Source organism: Pseudophryne corroboree, chromosome 2 (genome assembly GCF_028390025.1).
Source record: "Pseudophryne corroboree isolate aPseCor3 chromosome 2, aPseCor3.hap2, whole genome shotgun sequence".
Taxonomy (NCBI): Eukaryota; Metazoa; Chordata; class Amphibia; order Anura; family Myobatrachidae; genus Pseudophryne; species Pseudophryne corroboree.
Genome location: NC_086445.1, coordinates 1,027,331,645 through 1,027,358,994, shown reverse-complemented (window position 1 = coordinate 1,027,358,994; position 27,350 = coordinate 1,027,331,645). Strand labels below are relative to the sequence as shown.

General features: G+C 50.5%; 1 protein-coding gene across 4 annotated transcripts in view; it reads left to right on the top strand.

Moving 5' to 3' along the window:
• The window catches only part of LOC135050330 (galactosylgalactosylxylosylprotein 3-beta-glucuronosyltransferase 1-like), a 244,193-nt gene that overhangs the window by 145,100 nt on the left and 71,743 nt on the right, over nucleotides 1–27,350 (top strand). For 3 of the 4 annotated variants that reach the window (XM_063956767.1, XM_063956765.1, XM_063956766.1), the window contains exons 3-4: nucleotides 10,542–11,074; nucleotides 13,576–13,872. In XM_063956767.1, coding sequence (XP_063812837.1) covers nucleotides 10,542–11,074; nucleotides 13,576–13,872 — 830 coding nt within the window. Of the gene's footprint in view, nucleotides 1–1,398; nucleotides 1,555–10,541; nucleotides 11,075–13,575; nucleotides 13,873–27,350 lie in introns of those variants that run through there. The other variant, XM_063956768.1, reaches the window with a different exon arrangement.

Sequence of the window (27,350 nt, the reverse complement as noted above, 5' to 3'; positions counted from 1 at the left end):
TCCATCCAGTTGCACCCATTTCACAGAAAAACTTTCCATCTCTGCCCATGTGCGTATGCATTGTACGGTGCATGCACAGCCTGCGATAGCTGTCTGCGACGCTGGTGCAGTTTGCAGACGTCCTGCAAGATCAGTCTACGCATTTCAGCTGGTGACAGGGCCACTTTAATAGTTCCTACTGTAATGAAAAACACTGGCTCACTATCTCTGCCCGCCAGCTGGAATTTTCTTTGTCCATACTCCACACCCTTCCCGATCGATTGCTGTCCACAGTTTCACATTGTTCAAGACAATAAGGCTGTTAGGCTTTATTAAAAGTCGCTTCTATACTTGCAGCCTAATACAGCGAGATCAGGTAAAAAGTTTGTGGTCTTCTCAGTTAATATACCCACCATGTACCACCACCATAATCACCACCGCTAGGCCACGACTGAAAACATAGCTTCTAGACCCTATAACCAGGGCTGCAGAGAAATCTGGCACGGTACCAAGGAGTGGTCGCAGCAAAGGCTATTCAGCAACGTCTCTTATCAACGGCTTATTAAGCTTGTCTCAATATAAGTCTTTATCTAATCATAAATTAAGCGTACTCCTTAATTATTGCCAGTGTTGGAAAAATTCCAGAGGAAAGGTCCTGAAAACGTGTATTGCATTGCAAGACCTAACGAAGGATTTATCTGCCTTGAAAATCAAAATTTGCTATAGTGCACCAAATTTTTCAAATGTTATTCTCTGTTTAGCTAGCGCCATGCAAAACTGTGTCATGTGACCGGGTGCAGTAGGTATTAATTACAGATGAAAGAGAAAACAAGTCAATGATTGAGATCCACTCACAGTCCATAATAAGGGGGCTGGAAAAAGCCAATTGTGTTGCAAAATATCCCAATGGGTTGGGTATGCCAATACGTAAAGAGCACCCTAGGGTAGGAGCCAATCACAAGACAGGAATATCCAGTGCTGGGATGTCAGGAACTCCTCCTCAGCTCAATATCGATAAATATCGCAATGTATCCTGGGGTTTACATCCACTTTTAAGAGCGCTTTACACCAAATACCGTTATATGCAGGGGTGTAGCGCAGAGCCGGATTAAGGGGAGGGCCCAGGGGGTACATTACCCTGGGCCACCCTGTCTTAGGGGCCCCTGTCCCTGCTGTCCTCTACAGGCCGTTTGAATGCATTTTTTTTAAGTGAAGTTAACGGCTAAGGGCCCCTCAGTATACACCTGAACTGCCAGCGCTGTGGTCACCGATCTATAGCTGCCATCGGAGACCATCACATGCAGGGAAGCAGTAGCCTCACAGAATGCAGCGGCCCCATAGCAAGAGACTCTCCTGCTGGACCCGTCCTGTGCCACCTATACCCGGCGGGCTCAGATAGTGCCTGCTGCAAGGTAGAGTTTTTCCCCCTTCAAGTTGCAGTTGTAAAGGGGGCGTGGCCGAACGGGCGTGATTAGGCCCCGCCCCCAACTTTACCGGGATTCGTCTTCTCCTTCTGTGTCTGGCTCCTGTGGTCTTGGCAGCATCCTGCAGCGACTTCAGAGTTGGAGATGAGGGGTAACTAACGTAGTGTGTGTGTGTGTGTGTGTGTGTGTGTGTGTGTGTGTGTGTGTGTGTGTGTGTGTGTGTGTGTGTGTGTGTTTTGCAGTGTACAGTACTCTGTGTTTGTGTGTGGTCCAAATGTTTGTGGGTGTGTGTATGATCCAAAGATACTTTACCAAGGGCCTTAAATTGACATCACCAAATAGTAGTTGTCATTTTATTTATATATATATATATATATATATATATACATACATATTTCACATACATCCCCACCAAATCACCAATCTGTAATTGCTTTATATATATATATATATATATATATATATATATATATTGTCGAAGAGTAAATCAGTGCGCTTGTCCAAATTATGCAAAGTTCCTTACTGTAAAAGTGCAATCTACAGTCATAAATAAATTCGGTCAAGTGACCAATCCAGTAAATGATTTCTTCCAAAATTTGTGTTTGGTTTAATTGCCAAACAGTCCACACTTTCCCCGTTTTAACGGGTGGCTGCTCGGTTCTTCAAAAAGTGCCACTAGGTATGCGTAGCCCAAAGGGGAATCTGGAAATAGAGGAAGAAACAACAGAGCGCCTATAGTGTAGTATCCTTTAAATTAGTTTCTCTAACGTCCTAGTGGATGCTGGGGACTCCGTCAGGACCATGGGGGAATAGCGGGCTCCGCAGGAGACAGGGCACATCTAAAAAGCTTTTTAGGTCACATGGTGTGTACTGGCTCCTCCCCCCATGACCCCCCTCCAAGCCCCAGTTAGGTTTTTGTGCCCGTCCGAGAAGGGTGCAAACTGGATGGCTCTCTTAAGGAGCTGTTTAGTAAAGTTTTTTTTTAGGTTTCTAATCAGTGATTCCTGCTGGCGACAGGATCACTGCAACGAGGGACTTAGGGGAGAGACTTGCAACTCACCTGCGTGCAGGAGGATTGAAGTTTTAGGCTACTGGACACTGAGCTCCAGAGGGAGTCGGAACACAGGTCAGCCTGGGGTTCGTCCCGGAGCCGCGCCGCCGATCCCCCTTACAGACGCTGAAGAAAGACGGCGGAACGGAGGTCCGGAAACAGGCGGCAGAAGACTTCACAGTCTTCAGAGAGGTAGCGCACAGCACTGCAGCTGTGCGCCATTGTTGCTACACGGCTCACTGACACGGTCATGGAGGGTGCAGGGCGCTGCTGGGGGCGCCCTGGGCAGCAATATAAATACCTATTTGGCAAATAAATACATCACATATAGCCATTAAGGCTATATGTATGTATTTAACCCAGGCCAGTTTTCCTAATAACCGGGAGAAAAGCCCGCCGTGAAAGGGGCGGAGCTTATTCTCCTCAGCACTCAGCGCCATTTTCCTGACCAGCTCCGCTGGTGAGGAAGGCTCCCACTCTCCCCTGCACTACAGAAACAGGGTTAAAGAGAAGGGGGGCATAAATTGGCGATATAATTATATATTAAGAGCCCATATATAGAAACAACACCTTCTAGGGTTGTTATATACATTATGGCGCTTTTGGTGTGTGCTGGCAAACTCTCCCTCTGTCTCCCCAAAGGGCTAGTGGGTCCTGTCCTCTATCAGAGCATTCCCTGTATGTGTGTGCTGTAGGTCGGTACGTGTGTGTCGACATGTATGAGGAAAATGTTGGTGAGGAGACGGAGAAAATTGCCTGTAATGGTGATGTCACTCTCTAGGGAGTCGACACCAGAATGGATGGCTTACTTATGGAATTACGTGATAATGTCAACACGCTGCAAGCCGGTTGACGACATGAGACAGCCGGCGGACAAATTAGTATCGGTCCAGGCGTCTCAGACACCGTCAGGGGCTTGTAAAAACGCCCATTTACCTCAGTCGGTCGACAGACACTGACACGGACACTGACCCCAGTGTCGACGGTGAAGAAACAAACGTATTTTTCCTTTAGGGCCACAAGTTACATGTTAAGGGCAATGAAGGAGGTGTTACGTATTTCTGATACCACAAGTACCACAAATAAGGGTATTTTGTAGGGTGGGAATAAACTACTTGTAGTTTTGCCTGAATCAGATAAATTAAATGAAGTGTGTGATGATACGTGGGGTTCCTCCGACAGAAAGTTATGGGCGGTATACCCTTTTTCCCGCCAGTAGTAAGGGCGAGTTGGAAAACACACCTTAGGGTGGACAAGGCGCTCACACGCTTATAAAAAACATGGCGTTACCGTTTCCAGATACGGCCGCCCTCAAGGAGCCAGCTGATAGGAAGCTGAAAAATATCATAACAGTATATACACACATACTGGTGTTATACTACGACCAGCAATCGCCTCAGCCTGGATGTGCAGCGCTGAGGGGGCTTGGTCGGATTTCCTGACTGAAAATTTTGATACCCTTGACAGGGACAGGATTTTATTGTCTATAGAGCATTTTAAGGATGCATTTCTATATATGTGTGATGCGCAGAGGCATATTTGCATTCTGGCATCAAGAGTAAATGTGATGTACATATCTGCCAGACGAAGACACGACAGTGGTCAGGTGAGGCAGATTCCAGACGGCATATGGAAGTATTGCCGTATAAAGGGGCGGTCCATTGGACCTGGTGGCCATGGCAACAGCTGAAAAATCCACCTTTTGTTACCCCGAGTCACATATTGGCAGAAAAGGACACAGTCTTTTCAGTCTCAGTCCTTTCGTCCCCATACGGGCAGGCGGGCGAAGGCCAGTCATATCTGCCCAGGGGGAGAGGAAAGGGAAGAAGACTGCAGCAAGCAGCTCATTCCCAGGAACAGAAGCTCCTCACGGCTTCTGCCAAGTCCGCAGCATAACGCTGGGGCCGTACAAGCGGACTCAGGTGCGGTAGGGGGTCATCTCAAGAGTTTCAGCAACACTCGCAAGGGAACTCCGGGATCCTACATGTAATATCCCAGGTGTACATTGGAAATTCGAGACGTCTCCCCCTCACACAATTCACAGGCTGTAATCCCAGCAGGTGATAATCAAAGTACCCTTCTTACAACAAGGAAGGGGGTAGTATTCCACACTATATTGTGGTACTGAAGCCAACCGGCTCGGTGAGATCTGAAATATTTGAACACTTACATACAAGCGTTCAAATCAAGATGGAGTCACTCGGAGCAGTGATAGCGAACCAGGAAGAAGGGGACGATATGATGTCACTGGATATCAGGGACGTTTACCTACAGGTCCAAATTTGCCCTTCTCACCAAGGGTACTTCAGGTTCCTGGTACAGAACTGTCACTATCAGTTCAGACGCTGCCGTTTGGATTGTCCACGGCGCCCCGGGTCTTTACCAAGGTAATGGCCGGAATGATGATTTTTCTTAAAAGAAACATGGACGCTTTCCTGATAAGGGCAAGGTCCAGAGAACAGTTGGAGGTCGGAGTAGCACTATCTTAAGTAGTTCTACGACAGCACGAGTGGATTCTAAATATTCCAAAATCGCAGCTTTTTCCGACGACACGTCTACTGTTCCTAGGGAAGATTCTGGACACAGTCCAGAAAAACGTGTTTCTCCCAGTGGAGAAAACCAGGGAGTTATCCGAGCTAATCGGGATCCTCCTAAAACCAGGAAAAGTGTCAGTGCATCATTGCACAATAGTCCTGGTAAAAATGGTGGCTTATTACGAAGCAATTCCATTCGGCAGATTTCCCGCAAGAACTCTTCAGTGGGATCTGCTGGACAAATGGTCCGGATCGCATCCTCAGATGCATCAGCGGATAACCCTATATCCAAGGAAAAGGGTGTCTCTCCTGTGGTGATTACAGAGTGCTCATCTTCTAGAGGGCCGCAGATTCGGCATTCAGGATTGGATGCCGGTGACCACGGAGGCCAGCCTGAGAGGCTGGGGAACAGTCACACAGGGAAAAAATTTCCAGGGAAGTGTGATTAAGTCTGGAGAATTCTCTCCGCATAAATAAGCTTAGAGCAATTTTATAATGCTCTAAACTTAGCTAGACCTCTGCTTCAAGGTCAGCCGGTATTGATCCAGTGGGATAACATCACGGCAGTCGCCCACGTAAACAGAAGGGCGGCACAAGAAGCAGGAGGGCAGTGAAAACTGCAAGGATTTTTCGCTAGGCGGAAAATCATGTGATAGCACTGTCAGCAGTGTTCTTTCCGGGAGTGGACGACTGGGAAGCAGACTTCCTCAGCAGGCATGACCTCCACCCGGGAGAGTGGAAACTTCATAGGGAAGTTTTTCAACATGATTGTGGACCGTTGGCAAAGACCAAAGGTGGACATGATGGCGTCCCGCCCGAACAAAAAACGGGACAGGTATTCCGCCAGGTCATGAGACCTTCAGGCGATAGCTGTGGATGTTCTGGTAACACCGTGGGTGTACCAGTCTGTGTATGTGTTCCCTCCTCTGTTTCTCATAACCAGGGTATTGAGAATTATAAGACATAGAGGAGTATGAACTATACTAGTGGCTCCGGATTGGCCAAGAGGGACTTGGTACCCGGAACTTCAAGAAATGCTCACAGAGGACTAAGGGCCTGGGGAGCTAAGAAGGGACTTGATTCAGCAAGTACCATGTCTATTCCAAGACTTACCGCGGCTGCGTTTGACGGCATGGCGGTTGAATGCCGGATCCTGAGGGGAAAAGGCATTCCATAAGAGGTCATACCTACCCTGGTCAAAGCCAGGAAGGAGGTGACCGCACAACGTCATCACCACATGTGGTGAAAATATGTTGCGTGGGTGAGGCCAGGAAGGCTCCACGACGGAAATTCAACTAGGTCGATTTCTACACTTCCTGAAAACAGGAGTGTTTTGGACCTCAAATTGGGGTTCATTAACATTTAAATTTCGGCCCTGTAGATTTTCTTCCAGAAAGAATTGACTTCAGTTCCTGAAGTCCAGATTGTAAAGGATGTATTGCATATACAGCTTTTTTGTGCCCCTAGGGGCACCGTGAGATCTCAACATAGTGTTGGGATTTCTTAAAATCATATTGGTTTGAACCGCTCAAATCTGTGGATTTGAAATATCTCACATGGAAAGTGACCATGCTGTTGACAAATATCTCACATGGGAAGTGACCATGTTGTTAGCCCTGGCCTCGGCCAGGCGATTGTCAGAATGGGCGGCTTTGTCTTACAAAAGCCCATATTAAAATTTTCCATTTGAACAGGACAGAACTGGGACTCGTCTCCAGTTTCTTCATAAAGGGGTGTCAGCGTTTTCACCTGAAACAACCTCTTGTGGTGCCTGCGGCTACTAGGGACTTGGAGGACTCCAAGTTACTAGACGTGGTCAGGGCCCTAAAAATATATATATATATATATAGTTAGGACGGCTGGAGTCAGAAAGTCTGACTTGCTGTTTATACTGTATACACCCAACAAGCTGGGTGCTCATGCTTCTAAGCAGTCTATTGCACGCTGGATTTGTAGTACAATTCAGCTTGCACATTCTGTGGCAGGCCTGCCACAGACGAAATATGTAGATGCCCATTCCACAAGGAAGGTGGGCTCATCCTGGGCGGCTGCCCGAGGAGTCTCGGCATTACAACTTTGCCGAGCAGCTACGTGGTCAGGGGAGAACACGTTTGTAAAATTTTACAAATTTTGATACTCTGGCTAAGGAGGACCTGGAGTTCTCTCATTCGGTGCTGCAGAGTCATCCGCACTCTCCCGCCCGTTTGGGAGCTTTGGTATAATCCCCATGGTCCTGACGGAGTCCCCAGCATCCACTAGGACGTTAGAGAAAATAAGAATTTACTTACCGATAATTCTATTTCTCGTAGTCCGTAGTGGATGCTGGGCGCCCATCCCAAGTGCGGATTGTCTGCAATGCTTGTACATAGTTATTGTTACAAAAATCGGGTTATTACTATTGTTGTGAGCCATCTTTTCGGAGGCTACTTCGTTTTGTTATCATACTGTTAACTGGGTTCAGATCACAAGTTGTACGGTGTGATTGGTGTGGCTGGTATGAGTCTTACCCGGGATTCAAGATCCTTCCTTATTGTGTACGCTCGTCCGGGCACAGTACCTAACTGAGGCTTGGAGGGGGGTCATGGGGGGAGGAGCCAGTACACACCATGTGACCTAAAAAGCTTTTTAGATGTGCCCTGTCTCCTGCGGAGCCCGCTATTCCCCCATGGTCCTGACGGAGTCCCCAGCATCCACTACGGACTACGAGAAATAGAATTATCGGTAAGTAAATTCTTATTTTTTGTCACACGCAAGAAAAATACTGCGTACCGGATTACGGTACTTCTTTTTCTAGAAGTTTTTGACCAGATTTCGACAGAGACGTGGACTAAAAAGACCAGGGGACCGATAAGCATTGAGTCAAGCCGTAATCCGGTACGCAGTATTTTTCTTGCGTGTGACAAAAACTAATTTAAAGGATACTACACTATAGGCGCTCTGTTGTTTCTTCCTCTATTTCCATATATATATATATATAGCACATTTTGCTGACACTCGATCACGTCTTGGTCAGTATAGCAGATACGAATACGAGCGGAACTCACAGGCTATCATTTACGAATTTTTTGCTTATATGTCAATGAGCCCCAAGAAATGATGTTTAGTCCTTTAATCATGACATTTTGCTAGTTATGGGGCGGTTGAGACTAGTGGCCTATTCGTAATTGATAGCCTTAGAATGTCTAGATATATAATTTATTTATAGCTGGGTCACTTACGAATTTATTCCCAGTCCCTGTTTCAGGGTTTTTAATTCTAGTGTATTGTTATTATTTGATTCAGTTCGGTAATTTCTTGTATATGTTGTACAGTGGGCACCGGGGACGTGAGTTGTTTATGCTCCGGTTTCCATGGAGCTCCCCTGCGACGCGGCGCATCTGTGACGTCGCGGTTGTGAGACGCGGAAGTGACTCGTGACGGCTGGCGGGCGGGTGCGCCGTGGAGCAGGTGAGTATGGTTAGGTTTGTTAACGGTGGGGGTTTCATGCTTGAAATGTCAGTTGTGCACATGTTGTATGTTTGTCTGGCCCTGAGGACGGAGTGGTTTTTGTCCGAAACATGTCGGTCTGTTGCCAATAAAGTAACTACGTTTGTTCCAGCCTGCTGAGTGCCGCCTATCTAGCTCTTTTTGCTATTTTGATGGGAAGTGCTTTTCCATGAGGAGGGCACCACAGCATTATACAGCATTATACAATCTCACTATAGAGTGCCGGATGCTACATTGGACGGTATATATATATATATATATATATATATATATATACACACACACTTTATTTTAGTCCATGGGGGCCCCCTGCTCTTTAGTGCCCCAGGCCTCCCGGCGCCTTAATCCGGCTCTGGTGTAGCGAGGATGTCTCCAGTAAAGCACAAGCTCCAGGTCACCGAAAAAGTTAGAGAGCACGCTTCCACCAGCCACCGTCCCTTCCCGCAGGCCTCTGTACTGGCAGACATACAGCAGGAGGAGGAGGAGCAGAGGGGGCGCACACTGACTCGGACTCAGAGACTAGGTAGGGAACAGGGCAGGCCAAAGGCGACAGCAGAAGACACTGACAGCCGGCACATGCCGGAGCTCTGCTGCCCTTTTATATGTCTCACTGTCTGCTTGTAGCTGTGCAGCAAAGTTACTTCTGTCCTGCAGCACCTCTCTCTGCCCCGCTGCTGCAGCACCTCTCTCTTTTTCCGGGAAGCTGCAGCACAGGTCCCTACTTCAGATGCTGCAGCAGCTTTCTCTGCCTCGGCTGCTGCAGCACCTTTTTCTGCCATGGCTTCTGCAGGATCTCTCTCTTCCCCCGGCTTCTGCAGAACCTCTCTCTGCCCCAGATGCGGCATCACTTCTCTCTACATTGATGCAGCATCACCTCTCTCTGCAGCAGCAGCTGCTGCAGCACCTCTCTCTGCCCTGGTTGCTGCAGCACTTCTCTGTACATTGATGCTGCAGCACCTCTCTCCGCATTAGAAGCTGCAGAACCTCACTCTGCTGTGCACCTCTCTCTGCCCCTCAGACCTTATCAAGTCTGGGCCGCCAGCTCTAGGGTATTGTTTTCATTAAGGCTTTGGTAGATTATTAAATCGGGGACTGGGGCAATTTTGGAGAGTTTAAGGGGGTTTCAGGTCTATTATTTTCATTAAGGCAAGGGGAGATTATCATATCTGGGGGATCAGTTTTGGGGCATTCATTTTAATCAGATTTGGGTAGTTATCAGGTCTGCGGGGATCACATTTGGGGCTTTATTTTCACTGAGGAATTTGGAGGGTTGTGAGGTCAGGTCAGTCGGGGCATATATAGTGTTTTTAATTTATTTGAATCAAATGAATAGTTAAATACAGCTACTTCCATAGCGGCTTTACCATGGTGTAATGTGTATAAGGGGCTCTACTATGTGGTGTAATGTGTATAAGGGGCTCTACTGTGTGGCATAACGTGTATAAGGGGTACTACTGTGAGGTGTAATGTGACTAACGGACACTACAGAGCTAATTTTTGCTGGGAGCCAATTAACCTACCAGTATATTTTTGGATTGTGGGAGGAAACTGGAGCACCTGCAGGAAACTCACGCAAGCACGGGGAGAATATATAAACTCCACACAGGTAGGGCCATGGTGGGAATAGAACTTGTGACCTCAGTGCCATGAGGCAGTAATGCTAATCATTACACTGTCCATACTGCCATGCCCCTATATTGTTGTTGCAAGCCTTCAGCACGTACTGACCCCATTTTAAACATGGGGGCACCCTAAGAAAACCTTCGCCCTGAGCTTCACAAGGTCTAGAACCGGCCCGTCACCAATGTAAGATTTTTAAATATTGTTTCTTTTTAAATGTAACATGCCACCACATGTTGGCTAGGCCCCCAATTCAGTACGGGGAATGGGGTGCCAAAACATACCCTCGCTCCAGGCACCATGGCACCTAGCTACAGCTCTGGTTATATGCTAAAAAGCCATTGCCCATTATCGTCAAATAATTTTAAGTCCCTGAATGAACCCGAGTCATTAAACCTTTATGAGTTGATGTAAACAAACTGAATCCACCTATTTCATTTGTTACAGAGGACACAGGTGACAACACCACAGTCAAACCTCTTCTCAGCAACGTGACACAGAGTAAAGAGGATTCCCTGCAGTGTGTCCCCCACCATGCTACCCGTCAAACCCCAGTTGTTGTCAGGACGTATGTTTACTCGCGGCCACCACCTTGGAATGAGGACATTCCCGTTATCTATGTGATAACACCCACCTACACCCGGCCGGTACAGAAGGCAGAGCTCGTCCGGTTGGCCAACACTTTCCTCCATGTGGTAAATTTGCACTGGATCGTGGTGGAAGACTGTCCGCGGAAAACCAAACTGGTGGCCAATCTACTGGAGACAGCAGGACTCAATTTCACTCACCTGAATGTAGAGAGCCCCCACAACCTAAAAGGGGGAACATCGAGGGTTCCCACTAACAATCCACGTGGAACCATGCAGAGAAATCTTGGCCTTCGGTGGCTACGGGACAACATTAACGCTTCCAGCCCTCCAGAAGGAGTGGTGTACTTTGCGGATGATGATAACACATACAGCCTGGAGCTCTTTGAAGAGGTAAGCAGGGCCGTAACTTGGGCAGGAACCAGTGGCAGCTCCAGAGGTGGGGCTGCATCAGTTCAAATAGGGGAACCACACCAACTGCCATCAACTGTCATCTCAAACTGACTCTCTGGCAGTTGGTGTGGCTCCCCTTTTTGAACTTTGGACTGCACGGCACCCCCACCTCTGGAGCCGCCACTGGCAGTAACTGCACAAGAGGGCAACCACACAGGGCAAGAACCTGAAGAAGCCACATGGAAATGTTTACAGTTGAGAGCAAGAGGATTTTGCTTTGTTTTGTTTTTGTGCCGTAGGCGTCAAAATTTCTAATTACCGCTCTGGCGTTGAGTCTTTTACCAAGGACTAAAATATGTTTCACTCTCTTCATAGCTGATTGTCTTTCAGGCTTTATAAATATCTTAATTTACTCTTGTAATTGGCTTTCCAAAACACGCTTAATCACCTTTAATGTTGAAATTTTAATTTTACTTCCACTGGAAAAAAATCAATGCGTTTTTGCTGTTTACTTAAATTGGGATTTAATCATGGGTTTTAATAGGCAATAGACCTCATTTTGTAGCAGTGTGGTCATTGCTCTGTGGCGGAATATCCTGCCACTTATCATTATTCACAGGGTCGGCCATCCAAGCGCACCCAAGGTTTCAGGGAGAGCTCAGTGGTAACGTGTGCTCTGTATTAGGAATAGCTGAACAAAATGTGCATAAAAGCTACGTTTGGATTTATAGCATGCAAAAAAAGGTGTCTGTTATTAATACAATTTTCCATCTGCAAACACATTATAACGATGTAACATAATCTCGTAACCCAAATAATGTAAAATTTGCATACGATTTGATACATTAGCAGCAGCTTCTCAAGAGTGTTCATTATAGCTGTAAGAATTAACCTAGTGGCATATTGGATATACACAAAGCTGCACAATGATTAATATCTCTCATTAACATATCAAGTATCTTGTACACTAACTCCATGTAATTTACCTCGCAACGACTACTTGTATCTAGGGCACTTCATCACCGCTATCCACACAAGGATATAGCATCCCCCTTTGATGAATAAATGAGCTGAGGCACAAAACAAATTTACTTTCAGAATACAGTATTTCAGGAGATTAGTGCGATGATCTTGAGGGAGGTAGCACCTGTATCACTTTATCTCTCTCTATGGTTTGATACATTCTCTCCCCCTCCCCCAAACTCTCTTTAGGGTGAAATGTAGGATTTTGCTTGCAAAAAGTTGGGCCTCCTAATATCTTTGGTACGACCGCTAGTCATGAATATTTCCATGTAGCAGAATTCTCAGAACTGGAAGGAACTAGAGAAGAAAAATGCATCTCCTGGGAATCCTCCATAACTGCTTACTGTTTATGAAAAATCTCCAGGACACATGACTTTTTATGACAATTGGCCAATTATCTAGGTAGACCACTTTTACAGATGAGGCATGCTTGGTTATGACAACAGTAGTCAAGGTGGTAGGTGTATGTAGGCTTTTAAGTATTCACTGACCTTTAATCATCCATTTTACAAACTGTAGCGGCATGACTAACTCGTCAAAGGCTAAACCATGTTTGTTAATGATGAGAAGGGAGAAACGGTTAGCAAATATGAACGAGGAAAAGGTAAAGTGACCATGTGGGAAGGCCTCTGCTGAGGGGTTGGGCGGGCATCTATAGCACAAATGAGGGACCAAACAATAAATACACATGATCAACATGGGAAAGGAACCAAAAAGGTTTGGGCTTCGTAGGTGTCCTCCTAAGGGAGCTTTAAGGATAATAGGATTGGCATTTGAAAAAAATTGGGAAAGATTGCATAAAGCGGCCACCTAATCACTGTTCATATAAGGACACACGTCTACGTATAAGAGAATATAGAAACATAAAATTTGACAGCAGATAATAACCCCTTTGCCCATCTAGTCTGCCCATGTAGACAGACACACACACTTACATGCTAGGGCTAATTTTGTTGGGAGCCAATTAACCTACCAGTTTATTTTTGGACTGTGGGAGGAAACCGGAGTACCCAAAGGAAACCCACACACGCACAGGGAGAATATACAAACTCCACACAGTTTGGGAACTGGACCCATGACCTCAGTGATGTGAGGCAGTAATGTTAACCATTACACCATCCGTACTGCCCTAAATATAAACATGATCCTATAAATAGCACCGCAATAAATTTAAAAGCCTTGGCAAGGTTTGGTAGAAATCTACACCAAAAGAGATATATTACTCTTTGGATCTCCCAAGAAATACATTGGTATTTCAGATCCTAGAGGTGCAGACTGGGGTCAATCCACCTTAGAAAGCTCTGTGCCTTGGCTCCAAGGTTCAGAGGCTTTAGCTGCTTTGACATCCCAACCTACTTTGCATTGTCCGGAAACGGACCTAGATGATACCAAGACATTACTTAGGATTAATATAAGTTTATTATGTACTAATGTGATGTTGTGGGATTGGCAGTAATGCTCCATTATCTCATTCACAGATGAGATACACAAGAACGGTATCAGTGTGGCCGGTGGCTTTTGTTGGTGGTTTGAGGTATGAATCTCCTAAAGTCAGCCCAATGGGCAAAGTGGTTGGCTGGAAGACTGTGTTTGATCCCAACAGGCCTTTTGCCATCGATATGGCGGGTTTCGCCATCAGCCTTCGGTTAATACTCGAAAGACCACATGCCAACTTCAAGCTGGAAGGTGTGAAGGGGGGATATCAAGAGACAAGCCTGCTTAAAGATCTCGCCACTATGGATGGGCTGGAAGCCAAAGCCGCCAACTGCACTAAGGTAGGCATGGAACTTATGACTTATACTTCAAATGTATTAGGGGTAAATGTATGAAGCAGTGATAAGAGTGGAAATTGGTTGCCATGGGCAACTTCTCCACTGGCTCACTTCTCCACTCTTATCACTGATTCATACATTTACCCCTTAGGGGTCTATTTACTAAGCCTTGGATGGAGATAAAGTACCAGCCAATCGGCTCCTAACTATTATTTTTCAAACCCAGCTTGTGACATGGCAGTTAGGAGCTGATTGGCTGGTCATTTATCTACATCTGCTTTATCCAAGACTTAGTAAATAGACCTCGTAGACGGCTATTCACAGAGGAGACGGACATTGTGTGCGCTGTATCTGTATTCGTCTGAACTGGAAGCATGTGACATCATATTTAATTTGTTACTAATTAATCAAGAATCTCAGTCTACAAAATTGGCTTTATGTGTGTGACCGACACATTTATTACTATTTATTAACAGTTTCCGGTATAGCGCAGCTTATTCTGTTGCGCTTTACAATTGGGAACAGTGATAGAAGAAACCGGGTAATTGCAGATAGATCTAGACAAATGTACTGTATTTATCAATATGTAGTCATAACTGTGAATGTCGACATCACAATGTCAACTGTTGTGATGTTGACACTGTTAAAATGTACATTTAGTAAGAGTTTTTTATACTGGTATTTTGTACTATAACATACAGAAGGCTTTAGCTAAGATACAGTACATTGTGTAACATTACAGAATAACAGAGTCACTATGGGTCAGTGGCGGATTTAGGGGGGGGGGGGGGGGGGGGGGGCACCAAGGCACGTGCCCCCCCCCCCCCTGTCATTTAGGAATTGTTTTTTGTTTGTTTTTTAACTGCGCGGCGCCGTTAAATAATGTCCGGCGGCCGCGCACCTACCCGATACAATTAAGAGGCTGCTGGGGATGTCACTCAGCCACTGTAACCCCTCCCTCCCCAGTGTCAGCTGCTCCAGGCCAGCAGTGGCGGATTTTCCGCTAGGCAACCTAAGTGGTTGCCTAGGGCCCGCCGGGTCAGGGGGCCCCCGCTTGTGTCACTGAGACACGCTGCCGCTCAGTCCGGCGGCAGCGTGTCTCAGCTGTCAGGAGAGGAGAGTGCCCGCCAGCGCGGCTGTGTCTGGCGCAGCGGCGTATAGCGGACTTCAAACCTGCCGCCGGTTCGTGAGCCAATCAGAGCTCGCGGACCGGCAGCCAATCAGAAGCCGCCGGTCCGCGAGCTCTGATTGGCTCACGAACCGGAGGCTGGTTTGAACGAAGTCCGCTATACGCCGCCACGCCAGACACAGCCACGCTGGCAGGCGCTCTCGTCTCCTGACTCACCCGTCCCTCACAGCCGGAGCCCGGAGGAGGAGCAGCAGCAGCAGTGCAGCAGCGGTAAGCAGCTGCAGCACTGGCTGCTGTGGGGGCAATTGTATACCTGGCACTGTGGGGGCAATTGGCTGGCACTGTGGGGCATTTGTATACCTGGCACTGTGGGGGCAATTGTTTACCTGGCACTGTGGGGGCATTTGTATACCTGGCACTGTGGGGGCAATTGTGGATCTGGCACTGTGGGGGCATTTGTATACCTGGCACTGTGGGGGCATTTGTATACCTGGCACTGTGGGGGCAATTGTGGATCTGGCACTGGGGGGCATTTGTATACCTGGCACTGTGGGGCATTTGTGGATCTGGCACTGTGGGGGCATTTGTGGATCTGGCACTGTGGGGGCATTTGTGGATCTGGCACTGTGGGGGCATTTGTGGATCTGGCACTGTGGGGGCATTTGTATACCTGGCACTGTGGGGGCATTTGTGGATCTGGCACTGTGGGGGCATTTGTATACCTGGCACTGTGGGGGCATTTGTATACCTGGCACTGTGGGGGCAATTGTGGATCTGGCACTGTGGGGGCAATTGTGGATCTGGCACTGTGGGGGCAATTGTGGATCTGGCACTGTGGGGGCAATTGTGGATCTGGCACTGCACTATTGGGGGCATATGTCTGTGTTACACGTCCCATTTTAATTGGCCACACCCATTTTTTGGGCGCACGCGCCGTGGGGCACGGTACCTCTATGGGGCACTCTCTGTCTGATTGGTCGCCGCTTAGCCCCGCCGGGAGTGCACGCAGACGCTCTCATTCCAGTTAATGGGGCGCGTGCGTGTCACGGACACGTGCGCGCCCCAGACGCGGTGATAGGCCCAGGCACAGACGGAACTCCATCTGTAATGTAAGGGGGCATAAGTCAGAACAAAAATATAGTGCTATGGATTGTTTGAGGTAGGGGGGCCCCAAATCGGTATTTCGCTTAGGACCCCATGAGGTCTAAATCCGCCTCTGCAGGCCAGTGTTCCTCCTGGAGAAATGTGACATGCAGTGGCAGTGCAGTCAGTGCGGAGGACTGGAGCCGAGCAGGAGGCGGCGCTTCCCGGATTCAGACCCACCGCCGCTGAGGGACAGCGCACCGCCGCCACTGCAGAGAGACAGCACACCGCCAGCCTACGCAGACACAGCGCACCGCCGCCACTGCAGAGAGACAGCACACCGCCAGCCTACGCAGACACAGCGCACCGCCGCCACTGCAGAGAGACAGCACACCGCCAGCCTACGCAGACACAGCGCACCGCCGCCACTGCAGAGAGACAGCACACCGCCAGCCTACGCAGACACAGCGCACCGCCGCCACTGCAGAGAGACAGCACACCGCCAGCCTACGCAGACACAGCGCACCGCCGCCACTGCAGAGAGACAGCACACCGCCAGCCTACGCAGACACAGCGCACCGCCCGCCAGCCCCTGGAGTTACACCACGGCGCCGTCCGCTGCTGAGGGTCCAGGACATCGCGCGTACTCCCAGCCAGGGCAGACACCAAGAAAGAAGAGGCACGCTGGTACTGCGGACCGGACGCCCAGGCCAGCAAGCAAGAAGACGGCCTGGCCCTGCATTCTTCACTGGTGGTCACTGTCAGCGTCTGGTGAGCTGTGTTTTGCTGGGTGAGGGAGGGTAGAAGGCCTAGGAATTTAGGAGCCTCAGCCTGCTGCTGAGGTGGGGAGTCTCAAGTGGTGAGGACAGAGGCCAGGTGCTGCTGTGGAGGGAGAACCGAGGAGCTGTCAGTGATTGCAAAAATGCGATATAGCGCGTATTTTACCCGCTTTTGATGGGGACGCGCTCCGCAGCAGCAAATACTCCGGGACTCACATTTAGCAGCTGCACGCGATCATCTGAATCTATGATCGCGCCAGCCAGTCAGCGGCACGCAGGAGGTGACTGGCTGTTTCCTCAACCAATCACCTCCTGTAGTCTCCAGCCAATCATCACCTCCTGTAGTCTCCCGCCAGTCCGCCCGCTTTGAATCCTCCTCCCCGCTGACCTGGGCTCCGCCGCCAGCACATGAATCTGTGCTGCAGCGCTGAGCCCCGCTCATTTCCAACTCCTCCCCGCTGCACGCTCCGCCGCCGCCTCCAGCACTAAGAGACTGGCCCCGCTCATCTCCACCTCCTCCCCGCTGCACGCTCCGCCGCCGCTTCCAGCACCAAGAGATTGGCTACGCTCACCAGGCACAGCGCCCTCCGCCGCTATGGTGAGTACCGCTCCACATCTGCCCCTGTGCCCAGGCTGCAGCAGGCTGCCAGTGTGGTGGTGGATGGTCTTGCTGAAGGTTTCCCGTGACACTGGAGGTCATAGGTGTTTACTGCAATGTGCCTCAGTGCGCTCTACCTGGCGCAGTGTGTATAAAATAACGTGCTCTACCTGGCGCAATGTGTATAATGTGCTCTACCTGGCGCAATGTGCATAATGTGCTTTACCTGGCGCAGTGTGTATAATGTGCTCTACCTGGCGCAGTGTGTATAATGTGCTCTACCTGGCGCAGTGTGTATAATGTGCTCTACCTGGCGCAATGTGTATAATGTGCTCTACCTGGCGCAGTGTGTACAATGTGCTCTACCTTGCGCAATGTGTATAACGTGCTCTACCTGGCGCAATGTGTATAATGTGCTCTACCTGGCGCAGTGTGTATAATGTCCTCTACCTGGCGCAGTGTGTATAATGTGCTCTACCGGGCGCAGTGTGTATAATGTCCTCTACCTGGCGCAGTGTGTATAATGTGCTCTACCTGGCGCAGTGTGTATAATGTCCTCTACCTGGCGCAGTGTGTATAACGTGCTCTGCCTGGCGCAATGTGTATAATGTGCTCTACCTGGCGCAGTGTGTATAATGTCCTCTACCTGGCGCAGTGTGTATAATGTGCTCTGCCTGGCGCAGTGTGTATAACGTGCTCTGCCTGGCGCAGTGTGTACAATGTGCTCTGCCTGGCGCAGTGTGTATAACGTGCTCTGCCTGGCGCAATGTGTATAATGTGCTCTACCTGGCGCAATGTGTATAATGTGCTCTACCTGGCGCAGTGTGTATAACGTGCTCTGCCTGGCGCAATGTGTATAATGTGCTCTACCTGGCGCAATGTGTATAATGTGCTCTACCTGGCGCAATGTGTATAATGTGCTCTACCTGGCGCAGTGTGTATAATGTGCTCTACCTGGCGCAGTGTGTATAATGTGCTCTGCCTGGCGCAATGTGTATAACGTGCTCTGCCTGGCGCAATGTGTATAACGTGCTCTACCTGGCGCATTGTGTATAACATGCTCTACCTGGCTCAGTGTGTATAATAACGTGCTCTAACTGGCACAATGTGTATAACGTGCTCTGCCTGGCGCAATGTGTATAACGTGCTCTACCTGGCGCATTGTGTATAACATGCTCTACCTGGCTCAGTGTGTATAATAACGTGCTCTAACTGGCACAATGTGTATAACGTGATCTACCTGGTGCAATTTGTATAAATCTTCTACCTGGAGCAAAGTGTATAACGTGCTGTACCTGGAGCAAAGTGTATAACGTGCTGTACCTGGAGCAAAGTGTATAACGTGCTGTACCTGGAGCAAAGTGTATAACGTGCTGTACCTGGAGCAAAGTGTATAACGTGCTGTACCTGGAGCAAAGTGTATAACGTGCTGTACCTGGAGCAAAGTGTATAACGTGCTCTATCTGGCGCAATATGTATAAAGTGTTCTACCTGGTGCAATGTGTATAAGCGGCACTATTATGTGGTCACGCCCCTTCCACATGAAGCCACGCCCTTAAAATTTGCGGCGCGCCTTCTGCGCGCATTGCCTATACTTTGCGATCTGGGAGGTGGAACACAAATTCACTTTCTGCCTAAGGGCACCAAAATGTCTAGTTATACCTCTGGAGCAGGGTGTTCTACATGCTACACAGCCCAGCAGCATTGTCACCCCATCCCCCCACCTTACAACACTTTTGTAGTGTCCAAACAAGATTAAGATTAAAAAGAACCTTCATTCCGATGGGACCCAGAAAAACACCGGTAGGACACCAATTTTTAAAAGTGAGGGGTCCCTGGGACCCACTTTTTTTTTGGCTCACCGCGATCACTGGCTGTGCTGTGACTGGAAGCTAGGGGCTGCTGCTGGGGAGGGGTTGAATGGTGAGCAAGCTGTACTAAGTAGGGGGAGAGGGGGGTACTTGAAGTCAGAAAGTAGACTGCATAATGCTGCTGCTGCTGCTGAGTGGGGGAATGGGTGAGATAGCCCAACCACTTATGGTGCCCCCCCTGTAATTTTTTTCTGGATCCGCCCCTGCTAGGGGTTAATAAAAACAAATCACTACGTATACTCTCCTGAGCAGAGGCGTCACTAGGGGGTGCGGGGGATGTGGACTGCACCTGGGTGTCACCCTTTCATTTAAACAACACGCCCAGAGCCAGATTACCGGCAAAACAGTACAGTCCTGCTTGGGCGGCATAGCACAGCATGTCTCCCACCACCCAGCATTGCGTGCACACCCAGCACCACTGACTTCATCTCTGGTCTATTGCGGAACAGCGCAAGCAATCATGACCTCTGACCCTGGCTGCAGCACTTGGTGGCATTGGAGAGGGATCGCAGAGGTGTCGGAGCAAGAGCAGCAGGAGTGTGGCTGTAGCATGTGCAAAGGTGCCATTGCCATACAGTCTGGGGGGTCGTGCACTTTGAGAGGGGGTGGACACCCATTTCCTGGCTTCACCCACTGCCTCTTACTGTCACCCACTGCTTCTCTGTCCCCACTATCTCTTACTGTCACCCTCTGCCTCTCCCCTGCATCATTATTTCGCCATCACCCTCTCTCCGGTCACACCCTATAAGACTCTACCAGCTATCACTCTCTCCCTGTCACCCTCTGCTTTTCACTGTCCCGTTACTGCCACTCCCCATCACCTTCTCCCTGTCACCCACTTCCTTTCCCCATCACCCTTTCTTGTCACCCACTGCCACCCCATCTCCCACTATCTCTCCCTGCCACTTCTCTCTCCTCTTACCCACTCCCTGTCACCCACTGCCTCCCATTGGCATCACTCACTTCCCCCCGTCACCCATTCCTTGGTATCACCCCTTGCCTCTCTGTCACCCACTATATCTCCCCATCACGAACTGCCTCACCCTTTGCCTCTTCCATGTGCCATTATTTCCCATCACCCTCTCTCTCCTGTCACCCGCTGCCTCTCCAAGGCATCAACCTCTCCTCATCACCTTCTGCTTCTCCCTGTCATCCATTGCCTCTCCCGGTCACTTACTGCCAATCCCCAACAGCTTCTCCCTGTCACCCACTGCCTTTCCCCATCACCCTTTCCTGTCACCCACTGCCACTCTGTCTCCCACTCTCTCTCCTCATACCCTCTCCCTCTCACCCACTGCCTCCCCTGGTGTTAACTCACTTCCTCCCCCTGTTACCCATTCCCTGGCATCACCCACTACCTCTCACTGTCACCTTATGCCTCTCTGTCTCCTACTATCTCTCCCCGTCACCCTCTGCCTCTACCTTGTGTCACTATCTCCCCATCACCCTCCTGTCACCCTCTCCCTATCACACTCTGCTTTTCCCTGTCACCCTCTCCCTGTCATCCTATGTCTGTCCATCTCCCACTCTCTCCCCGTCACCACCTGCCTCTCCCCTGTGTCACTATCTCCTCATTACTCTCTCTCCTGTCACCCTCTCCTAGAGTCCACCAGGCATCACCCTCTTCCTGTCACCCTCGGCTTTTCCCCTCACCCGCTGCCTCTCCCCTGTGTCACTATCACTCTCTCTCTCTTGTCACCCTCTGCCTCTCCAATGCATCACCCTCTCCCTATCATATGGATGTGGCATTCCCTTTGAGACCTTGTTATGAGGTCATGCCCACTTTTCCAGGGTCACACACACCTTTGACACGCACAAATAACCCCTCCCCCTCTCATGGTGCCCCGTCTGTCATTTTGTTCTGGATCTGCCCCTGTATAGGACTGTTACAATATAACTAGGTGCTTCATCGCGCCCTACGGGCGCTCTTCACACCGTCGCAAGGGGCTACGCCCCCTTAACCCTTGCATGCCTTTCTGGGGTTCAATATTTGTGTTATATGGAGTATCACCTGCATTCCTTTGTTAGTGGTTAAATATTGCACAATGAAAGGGTGTGCGATGGTGAAGGAGGCGCAGCCCCTTGCGACGGCGTGAACAGCACCTGCAGGCCACAATGTACAGAATGTAGCGGGTGCGGGGGGTACTGCGGATGGTGTCTGTAGATGCTGCGGATGGAGGGGGGGCGGAAGTGGGGGTGGGGCCCGGATGGGGAAGGGTTGGGAGGTGCTGCGGGTGGGGGAGGGGCAGAGGTGTGGGGGATGCAGATGGGGGAGGGGTCCGGAGGCACTGCAGGTGGGGGAGGGGCAGGGGTGCCATGGGTGGGGGAGGGGCAGGTGTGGGGATGTTGCAGATGGGTGAAGGGTTCCGGAGGTGCTGTGGGATGGGAAGGGGCGGGAGTGCCACTGGTGGGGTAGGGGTCCGTAGGCGCCATGGGTAGGGGAGGGGCAGGTACGGGTGTTGCGGCAGATGGGGAAGGAGGTCCGGAGGTGCTGCAGGTGGTGGTGGGGCAGGTGCGGGGGTGCCATTGGTGGGGGAGGGGTGGGTGAGGGGGGGACCGCGGATGGAGGAGGGTGTCTGCAGATGCTGCAGGTGGAGGGGGGCAGGTGTGGGGGAGACATATAAGGGGGGTGAATGGTGGAGGGGGCCTGGAGATTGCTGGGGGTGGTGAAGGGGCGGAGGAGTGGGAGCCGCGGGTGGTGTAGGGGGTCTGGAGGCACAGCATGTGGGGGAGGGGTGGAGTGCCGCATGTGGTGGAGGGGAAGGTGCGGAGGTGTGGTGCATTGGGGAGAGGTCTGGAGGTGGTGCGGGTACTGTACCTGCCAAAAAGGTAGTTGGAGGGTATGCAGTAACAGGGCCAGGACAGGGGTGACAGGGTCAGAACAGGGTTGACTGGGCCAGGACAGGGGTGACAGGGTCAGAACAGGGGTGACAGGGTCAGAACAGGGGTGACGGGGCCAGGACAGGGGTGACGGGGCCAGGACATGGGCGACGGGGCCAGGACAGAAATGACAGGGACAGGATAGGGGTGACAGGGTCAGTGTAGGGGCGGCAGGACCAGGACAGGGGTGGCAGGGCCAGTATAGGGTTGACAGGGCAAGCACAGGGGTGACAGGGCCAGGATAGGGGTAGCAGGGCCAGCATAAGGGTGACAGGGCCAGGATAAGGGTGAAAGGGCCAGGATAAGGGTGAAAGGGCCAGGATAAGGGTGGCAGGGCAAGGCCAGGGGTGACAGGGACATGACAGAACACAGGGCACGGGAGAGATTGGTATTAGGGACAGAACAGTGGTGACAGACAGATGTGTCTTACCGGAGTCACTGCTGCTGGCTGCTGCTGTTCCACTCCAACCTGTTGGCATCTGCTGCTGGTGGAGACTTGGCATGGCTGACTCTCTTAGGCTGTATTCCTGCTTCCTCTGCCCGTCCGCATCACTCCCCCCCTCCTCAGTCACACACCGCAGACCTCGCGCAGCTGCCGGGCACTGTGGTAAGGTGAGACTGGGAGTGACTGGTTAGCCCCCAGGAGATGCTGCGGCTGGAGGGAGGAGGGGGTCATAGCATGCACGTGGCGCGGACCTCACGGCTGCTGGGCACTATGGTAAGGGGAGACTGGGAGTGACTGGTTAGCTCCCAGGAGACGCTGATGCTGGAGGGAGGAGGGGGTCAGAGCCTGCAAGCAGCGCGGACTTCTGCAGCGCTACCCGCCGGCTAAAGTGTGTGAAGGAGCTGGGCGCAACTCACTGCGGGTGGCAGCGCTGCAGCTAGCGGTGGGGTCGCAGGGGCTGGAGATAACAGAGGCAGTACGGAAAGTGCACAGCGGCTGGTGACCCACAAAACTACAGCTAAGAAGCGTGGAGTGTGCCAGAATGTGACGCTCCTCCCCGCCAGAGAGACCCTGCTGAGTATGCTGATGTGGGGGTCAAGTATGGCATACCCCCTCACACACCCCCATACCTCCCAAATGTCCCAATTTTCGCGGGACAGTCCCATTTTTTGGGGTCTGTCTTGCTGTCACACCCGCGGGTCGCAGTGTCCTGCGGTGGGGGGGGGGGGGAGCAGTTGGAAAGCTCCTGTACTCGCTGTTCTGCTTAGCAGAGCAGCGGTGAATAGTGGAGACAGAGGGAGAGAGGGCATCAGGGGGTACGGATTAAGGGGGGGTTCCAGCAGCAGAGCCGGATTAAGGGGGGGGGGGGGCAGGTAGTACGTACCGTTGGTCCCACAGTTTTAGGGGGCCACCCGGCTGGAGTAGCTCTGTCCCAGCTCAGAAGCTCCCCCCCCCCCGTCCTGCCAGTAACAGCGGCAGCATTGTGCTACAGTCACCACACGCTGCTGCGTGTTGGCAGGTCTGTGGTGTTGCAGGGAGGCAGCAGTCTCCCTGCTTTCTTCTGCCTGTGCGGGTGTATAGGGGGAGCGACCACCTCCTCTGAATTTACCTCTAGCTGAGGGGCCAAAATACCATAAAAAAAAAAAAAAAAAAATCCCGGAATTTGCATAATGGGGCGTGGCCTCGCGGCCCGCGATTAGGCCACGCCCCCAACTCACAGCAGGCACAGCAATGAGATAGGGCTCCCCTGTCTCAAGTACCCTGTGCCCCCTTGGACTCATAATCAGCCCCTGGGGGCATGCCAGCAGCTCACAGAGCGCTGGGCATGTCCTCTCACTGACGAAAACGGGGCCCTCCCGCGAAGCCACGCCCCCTTTTCGGTGTGTGTGTGTGTGTGTGTGTGTGTGTGTGTGTGTGTGTGTGTGTGTGTGTGTGTGTGTGTGTGTGTGTGTGTGTGTGTGTGTGTGTGTGTGTGTGTGTGTGTGTGTGTGTGTGTGTGTGTGTGTGTGTGTGTGTGTGTGTGTGTGTGTGTGTGTGTGTGTGTGTGTGTGTGTGTGTGTGTGTGTGTGTGTGTGTGTGTGTGTGTGTGTGTGTGTGTGTGTGTGTGTGTGAGCTGGGAGGTATGCACCCTGCCTGTGCCATGTCCATACTATCTGCTTCTGCAGCTGCTCCTAGTGTCCTATAGATTTGGCCAGATCTGTGACTCATTTGACTAACTCCGCCCACTGTTGTGACTCCGCCCAGCGTTAGCAAATGAATCACAAGATCACAGATCTGGGCTATTATATAGCAGATATAATATTTTGTAACATTTGAATTACATACAATTATCCTTCAGGCGGGCAGTGTCTCAGATATGAATCATTCTTTACAAATACTGACAGTATCATTGGAACACTGACGAATGTAGCAAAACGAATACCAACGGTAAATATAAAATCCATTATTAGTTCACAAAAGCTGAAATAAAAGATGCACTTTGCAAGTAACAAATACTATATAATGTAAGGACGAACATTTTCTGACTTATGAATTAATGGGGTATATAACAGCTCACAATTTCCCTAGTGAGTAATAAATATCCGACTCAATATTCAGCGTTGGTTTCTCTCTTATGTGAATATAATTAGTAATGGACATTTTTGCAATTGACCTTTGGAGATGCAATACTACTTAATATACCTGGAGGTTCACAGCAGGGCCGTAACTAGGTGTGTGAGGAGGGGGCACCGCACATAGCGCTGCAGGGTAGGGGGCGCTGTTGGCAGCACTTGTCAATTACCTGTTTTAATTACTTTCACTTGCAGCTTTCCCCCTTTTTGAAACCCAGCATCTCCTGACCGTCCCTGTCTCCTACACTGACACCTTCTGTCTGTCCCTATGTCCCTGCTGTCTCTCCCTCTCCCTCTGTTTCTATGCCCCTGCTACCTCTCTATCTGTCCCTACATCTCTGCTGCCTCTCTCTCTGCCCCTACATCCCTGCTACCTCTCTCTCTGTCCCTACGTCCCTGCTCCCTCTCTCTGTCCCTATGTCCCAGCTGCCTGTCTCTGATACAGCTCTCTCTGTCCCTACGTACCTGCTCCCTCTCTCTGTCCCTATGTCCCTGCTGGCTGTCTCTGCTGCCTCTCTACCTGTCCCTACATCATGCTGCCTCTCTCTCTGTCCCTACATCCCTGATCCCTATATCTGTCCCTACATCCCTGCTGCCTGTCTCTGCTGCCTCTCTATCTGTCCTTAAGTCTCTGCTGCCTCTCTTTCTGTCCCTACATTCCAGCTGCCTCTCTGTATCTGCTATCTCTCTCCTTGTCCCTACGTCCCTGCTCCCTCTCTCTGTCCCTACGTCTCTCTGCTCCCTCTCTCTGTCCCTGCTCCCTCTCTCTGTCCCTACGTCCAAGCTGCCTCTCTGTTTCTATGCCCCTGCTGCCTCTTTCTGTCCCTACTACCCTTCTGCCTCTCTCTCTGTTTCTATGCCCCTGCTGCCTATCTCTGTCCCTATGTATTTGCCGGCACCCTCTCTCTGTGTCCCTGCCGCCACTCTCCCTGTCTCTATGTCCCTGCTGCCATTCTCTCTCTGGAGACCTGAGTTGGGGGGCCCCTTAAAATGTTGCTATGGGCCCACAAAGTTCTAGTTACGTCCCTGCCTCTATATAATTAAGGGGCTGATTCAGACGCTAATGGCACCTCTGCAGTTTTGCAGAATTATGCAAAAGCTGTATGAGATATATTAAGTAAAAAAGTAGCCCAGGATTCTGTGCTGCGCTGCTGCATCTGAAGGGTCAGCGTGGGATCATCTGCGTGCACATAGGACATCTAGTAACCCTGAGGTTACTCAGGATGTCACGGGGCCAGATCTGCGCATGTGCAGTGCGGTGCCCGCTCATGCGCAGATCATTAATGTAAATCTCAGAGTCAGGCCCCATATGTGGAACCAAATATCTCCCCCTATTAGCTAATAGCACTGTTCTGTAACATGACTTTTTTCTTTTATCTTTGGCCTAATCTGGCACAGACAGGGCCATGCCAGTTCAGGGGCTCCAACAGCACATCCTGTCCTACCGGCATTACAACATGGAGGAGCGAGAGAAAACCTGAGATTTGGGCACTACCATAAGTGCCCCATATGTGCTCAGCTGGGCATTGCGGCAATACCCAAGGGAGAGATATAGCAAACCTTCTAAAGAGTTTGTTGTCCATAGCAACCAATGAGCTTCTAGGTATCATATATCAAATATATTCTATAAAACCTGGTTGGTTGCTATGGGCATTGTATGGTGGTCACTGGGATGCTCCTTGGGCAGTGGCGGAACTAGCGAGCGGTGGGCCCAGGTGCGACAAAATGCTTTGCGCCCCCCCCCCCCCCCCCCCCCCACATCCCATCCAATTCCACCCCCTCACCCATGGAGTGGATCTGGTGATGGGGACCTGCTCAGGGCCAGAGAAATGGATACCTAGCAACAGGGCCGTAACTAGACATTTTAGCACTGTGTGCAAGAAACGGCATCGGAGCCCCACCCCTGCATGCAAAACAGGGGCAGTGCGCGCCGTATGCGCGCGCAAAAATACATAGTGGCGTGGCTTCGTGGGGAAGGGGTGTGGCCACAAAATAATACCAATTCATAAAACGGTGCACAGTAGTCTCCATTCTTCAAATTACGCCGCACAGTAGCACCACTACACCAGGTAGAGACCCTTTTACACCTTACTGCGGACAGATTCCTCTTTTTACACATTACGGCAGACAGCGTCCCCTTTTTACACATTACGGCAGACATGGTCCCCCTTTTTACACATTACGGCAGACAGCGTCCCCCTTTTTACACATTACGGCAGACAGCGTGCACTTTTTACAAATAACGGCAGACAGCGTCCCCTTTTTACACATAACGGCAGACAGCGTGCCCTTGTTACACATAGCGGCAGACAGCGTACACTTTTTACACATAACGGCAGACAGCGTGCCCTTGTTAAACATAGCGGCAGACAGCGTACACTTTTTACACATAACGGCAGACAGCGTCCCCCTTTTTACACATTACGGCCGACAGCGTGCACTTTTTACACATAATGGCAGACAGCGTCCCCTTTTTACACATTACGGCAGACAGCGTGCCCTTGTTACACATTACGGCAGACAGCGTCCCCCTTTTTACACATTACGGCAGGCAGATTCCCCCTTTTTACACATAGCGGCAGGCA